Raw genomic sequence first — 6,000 nt, forward strand, 5'->3', positions numbered from 1 at the left:
AATTAAACAGACAAAGATTGACGGTGTGGAGCTGCAGCAAAGTCCAGAAACCGTGGCTGAGTGACAACAAGAACCTCCTGTAATCTACCCAATTCAGATCCACAGGAATATATAGAGTAAATATCTCCTAACTGCAGTGTTAAGAGGCTAAACTTGTTGCCTATGTTCCTATATGTTTATATATTATATACAACAGAACAGGTATTGTCCCTGACGCATGTTTCTCTTTGTTGCCGGACAGCCTTGGAAACCATCTGATTAAAGGTCACACACTTTATCATTATGTGAACCTTCATCAAATAACTTAATACAGCCATTCGTTTGTCTAACAACAGATACATAATCAACATACATCAATGACAACACCTGTGTCGTGTTATATGTTATAACTAAACACAGAACAGTCGCAGACAGACAGTCTAGCTGGTATTTTAAGCATCCACACTTGCAGAATCTCCAACAATAGACAGTGAAATAAGGAAAGGGCGATTTGGATCTATCTGATAGAGCGCCATTTTCTGGAAAACGAATTTAGAAACCATTTACAGATTCAAACCCCATTCAAAAGAGTTGGGAGGCTGTGCAAAATGTAAATAAAAACAGAGTACAATGACTTACAAATCCTTATCAGTATACAATGGGGAAGATAAGTGTTAAACATGTCAATTTTTTCCATTACACATCTTTTAAATGCAGCAATTCATATAAAATTCTGACCAGACATTGGTATTAACTCTATTAAACTATACTGATAAAAAAATGATAACTTTTCAACCCATAAACATCAATCCATAGTGGAAAACCGTGGGTAAAGAAAGTATTGGACTTAAATTTATTCAATACTTGGAGAAGACTTTACAATGCCAGCGTCAAGACACTTCCTGTATGAAGAAACTCAGTGTTCAGATGGGATTTTGGACCACTCTTCCACACAGACAAAGCCTTTAAATCATAGCCTTTTGACGGCTTGAGAATCTCGAGAAAGACATTTCACTTTTTAAACGTCAAAACTTTAGTATCCTTAGTGTGGTTAAAAGCAAAGGTGACAAAGCACAGAGGTTTAAAATGCCCCTGTCCCATTTTTTAAGCATGTTACAGGCATCAAATTCAGAATTAGTGTGCACTTATAAAAACAATAAATTTTGAACATTACACATCTTGTATTTGTACTGTATTCAATTAAATATATGTGGAAAAGGATCTGCAAATCATTGCATTCTGTTTTTATTTACATTTTACACAGTGTCCCAACTTTTTTTAGAGTCAGAGTCGTCTGATAACCTTGACAAATCAAGGTACTTCATTACACTAATGCTAAACTAACAGAGGTATTAAAACAATATACAGTATGACAAAATCATCTCTTAGTATATGTCATGTTGCCCAACACTAACTACAATTGCACTCTCATATATCTTCTGAGATATCCAGCGACTACTGTATAGCTCAAATGTTTCTCCATACGCCGCAGCCCTACACCTGACCTCAGATGGCTTCAACATTGTGCAAACAAAATGCTATAGCAATGTTTTACTAAAGCAATAAAAGAATAAAAAGGCTAAGAGTATTCAACGGCAATACTCCAAAAGTCCTTATCTGGCATTTCAGGGTCACATATACAGCCTGCCGTAATGCTCATTTCATTGGGTTCAATGCAACACTTTTATCTTGACGCTGCACATAAAGGCAAAACCTTCCTGGAGGCATCCATGGCTAAACAAATAGTGAAACCGATGTATCAGGGCATTCACACATACACTAATTAAGCTGCAGTCAACAAATGAGAGAATGTAATTTTCCTGCTGCCATTTTCAGTGTCAGTACACAATGAAGAAGAAGAAGAAGAAGAAGAAGAAGAAGAAGAAGTAGGTTTAGCTATTCCAACAAGAGTCCTACATTCTGTGAATCAAATGAGAAACTCACCAGACTGACCCACCTAAAACTGCTGAGTAATTCTTTCCCCTCTTATCTGTATTTCAGATGTAAGCTTGGATTTGTCTTATCTTTATATGCGGAAAAGGGTAAGGTCAGTAGTAAGGTAACTCCAAAACATCTCAGCTTTGCAACAAGGGGCAAATGAATGACAAAATCCTCAACATACTTTCAGACACCTTAACTTGGTTGTGTGTAGACATGGCTGGCATCCAAGTATTATACCATCAATCCATGTCTGTCTGTGTGTGTCGTTGAGTGCCATATCATGACACTGCTGCCTTCTCCACCTCTGAACACAGCTTAGTTTGCACAGGACTGGATGGATGCCTTGATCCTGTGTGTGATAAGGAGATGGTGCAATGTGACAGAAGCAGCGGGCTGACGGGGCAGTGGCAGCACTCCCTATCATGCATGCATCAGTTAAGGGCAGCTCAAGACACATAATCAGATTGCTCAACGTTAGTGTCAATGATTGTCAAACCAAAGTCAGTGTGGGGGTAAATTAACGTTAGCCACACCATGATGACAAGTGTTTTGGGAAGGGGTGCCCCGGCACAGTGCACCTGAAGATGGCTCCCAACGGTAATTCTGACCAAACGTTTGTCTTTAAAAGTTCAGGAGAAAGAAAATTAAAGTTTAGTTAGTATTTAGTGGGCCGAACCAATGACAATAAGGACATGTTGGTGTTTGACATCACTCCATTTCTGAGGAGAAACCTCCGTTGAAAGTAGTTTAAGGAAATCCCCCCCTCCCTCACAAAAAAGCACCCGACATAGGTGGAGAGCACACGCACCTTTCGAAGAGTATCCTGACGGCGAATATCCCCAAAGCCAGCGGCAGGGCAGTAAACAAGTGTCCAGCTTTGGGGTACTCCACCCCGGGAGCTGGGTCTGCCAGATCCGCCCAGGTTACGTTGTGTGGGAGCCAAAACCTCTCGTTCCAGAACCAGGCTGAAAGAGCAGCCATTTTCTCGGTGTCCCGGGCCCCGGACGGTTAGATTCAATTAGTTTATTATCCGGAAGAAAAGGATGTATAAAACTTGAGGAAAGCCTCTCTTCACCGCGGGCCACTTGTAAGATGAGTTGTCTCACTTAACTTTACCGCATCAGTGCGGAGGAGACCAGACACTTCCGGTGCAGGTTTTCAAAATAAGAGTCCAAACGGTCAACGGTCGATTTTGTTCGACGAGTTAGACGTTAGGAAGCAAAGTAACTTAAATTTATATTTAGGTTCAATAAATATTAACTTTTTCTGTTCAGCCAGGGTTTTAACAATATTAGTTTTGACACTAGCCGAAGATTTGATTCGCTTTGGACTTGAACAGCAGAGAAAAGTTGAGATTGGGTTTGGAAAATGCCATTTATAATTTGTAACATGAGGGCCAAACACTTGAACTCTTTTTTAATCAACTGTTTCCAAGACACAAAAATAAATATTTGATGTAGTTTAGCAGTGGCACTTATTAACTGACAGACCGGAAATACGCACAGGTTTTGACTTGCAATTCAGTGGCACCTCCAAGGGGGGTGAACCCACGGCCCTCCTGATACAATATCTTACAATGTAATGTTGAGTTCGCACTGGGCTAGAAATGAAACAGTTTACGCAAGTGAATTACATGTAAAGTCAACGTGAATATGCGATTAGACATGAGTTCTAGCTGGGCTGGCCGATGGATGCAATGGACGCAACGCAAATGACGCGAAATAAGCAAAATGAAGGGGAGCAAATGAAGCAAGTAGGCCGTGTGTGATTTCGCGTCATACGCTTATTCGCAAAGAGTTAAAAAATATGAAATCTAGCAACCACTTTGCACTGCAATAGCCAACCAGCACTGATCCGGGAACGGGAATCAAGTTAATTCAGCAATTTCACGCACATTTGAAGTGTATTTACACACGAGTCATCACAAAATATTCTAGCATTCAAACTCAAGCGAGTAGTACAATGCAAAAATTTGTGTCGCATTTGGTGTGAACACAACATAAGGCATCATTTGGTATCATGTTGGCATAGCCTGTCTGGGAGGGGGCTAAAAAACCCCACCACGCTTCAAATTAAGGCTCAATTTTGGCGAAGGAACATGGCATGGCTATTTTCAAAGGGGTCCATTGAACTTTCATCTCAAGATATCTAATTAAAAATGGGTTCCATGAGTATCCACAAGTCTCCCTTAAACTTGAAACGGCTTGCTCCTAGTAAATGTTTCGTTCCTTATAATCAATGTACTACTTCAATTAAAGCTCTACATTTGTCTTTTAAGGAAAAAGACAACCAGCCTATTTAAAGAACAATAAATCGCTTAACATGTATAGATACAAACAGGATTGTTGTGGCGCGCAGAACGCTAACTGTGAATACTTAGAATACTAAATGTAAAATTAGAAACCAAAGTATATCAATAGCTGATTCCTTAACTCTCCATGTTGACATAGTTTTAACTAGCTCAAATACCACAGCAGCTTGGAATTCCTTAAGCATAATTATGGCCTTGTGCCCCGGGCCACAAGACTTCCAATGGCCCCCATCTGACGACCCTGATGAGAAATTTCTGAGTGCGCCACTGCTGCGAGTCAATCAACAACTTGAGACTGGACTTGATCAGCTCTTCCTTATTGTCTCACACCTTTTACTTTCTAATTGTGAAGGTGAAAAGCGCAACTTCCTGTCTCCAGTGGCTGTCACCGCTCAGCTTGACACACCTTGGCTGCCGCCCTGAGATGAGAACTGGAATTGAGGAAGTAAGGCGAGTCCCTCCTCCTTCACCGGAGGGATGGGTGCCATGCATGTATGGCATCCATCCCTGCTGTTTCCACCGTTAGAGCCACACTGTGGTTAGATACTTTTAATATTTGAGTTATGATACCTTACTATACCTTGGGAGACTTTACAGCTTCCGGTCAGACTGATAGGTTACCTGTGAAGGTGCCGTATCAAAGGTAGATAACTCTGACAAGAGTGACGGGCTTGTGATTGATGTGATGGCACACCCAAGTGTTCAATGCATGTATTACAACTACAGATTGTTGAGGAATATTATGTAACATCTTGACCTATACAAGCATAGGGTTAGTTATTCTTGTAAGGGCTCAGACATAGATGGCACCCCCTTATAGGGTATTTATAAGTGTTGCTTTAAGATGTGAAATATTTGAAATAGAGATGAAATATGACAGTCGAGTTATGATTTTAATGGCACCACAATGGGATAGTATTTCAAAAAAATTCTGTGTTGTTAAGCAGTGATGGGGCAGCTGCAGCTCTGTCTAATTATAGATGGACTTTTACTCCCTTGGAGCATGTTATAATTAGAAATCTCACAGGCCGGTTGACTCAATAACTATGCAAGGGGTTTCAGCAGGGGAATCCAATTTTAAACAAGCAGCAAATGATGGTACTTCACGGTACACGACATAGCTGAGCAATAGAGCAGCCAAAAAATAACATATTTGTTGGATCAAAGAGCATACGTGGGGAGGATTTCTGAGTGTTTTATCAGTTACAACATTGGCACAGCAGGGGATGTAATACCACCTCAAGGCCAGAACAAATAGGCTGCCTTTCCTGCTGCCTTTTGCCAAAAGTCTTATCCAAAGTGACTTGCAGGGACTGAGCATTGACGGGATACTCTGGCATATGGTGACGGACAGATGGCCGTTAATGAGCACACATTGGTTTCTTGCAATTTAATAGAATCCAGAGAGTAATTACATCTCCAGAGATGTTTCTGAATTAATCAAAAGAATACAAAACAAACTTGTTAATCAAGTGGGTTGAAAAACACAATAAAAGTTTGATTATGAAAGCATTCATAATTGCACTGAATCAATTACCATGAAATATCCACACTAAACAACACAGCCATCACTTCTGAGGCCCGAGGCATGATGTGCGCTTTAACGAAAGGTTGAAGAGGACGCTCTAGAAAATGGTAAAGGTGAAGAGTTTAGAGTGGCAGCCAGGCTGAGCTCAGGTCAGGTTACAGTGAGGCTGCTGCAGAGTGTGTGAGAGTGTATACTGCAGGCAGATACCCACAAGTTAAAAAGAAAACATTAGACATGAACA

At 40.6% G+C, this 6,000-nt stretch overlaps 1 protein-coding gene across 1 annotated transcript in view; it reads right to left on the bottom strand.

Annotated features, from left to right (window-relative positions):
* The window catches only part of cers5 (ceramide synthase 5), a 33,893-nt gene extending 30,843 nt beyond the window's left edge, over positions 1–3,050 (bottom strand). The window contains exon 1 of the mRNA XM_049577213.1: positions 2,729–3,050. Within this exon, the coding sequence (XP_049433170.1) occupies positions 2,729–2,901 (173 nt within the window). The 5' untranslated portion in view covers positions 2,902–3,050. The remainder of the gene's footprint in view (positions 1–2,728) is intronic.
* Positions 3,051–6,000: the final 2,950 nt, after the last annotated feature.

The sequence above is a fragment of the Epinephelus fuscoguttatus genome, linkage group LG1, assembly GCF_011397635.1.
Source record: "Epinephelus fuscoguttatus linkage group LG1, E.fuscoguttatus.final_Chr_v1".
In the NCBI taxonomy this organism is placed as follows: Eukaryota; Metazoa; Chordata; class Actinopteri; order Perciformes; family Serranidae; genus Epinephelus; species Epinephelus fuscoguttatus.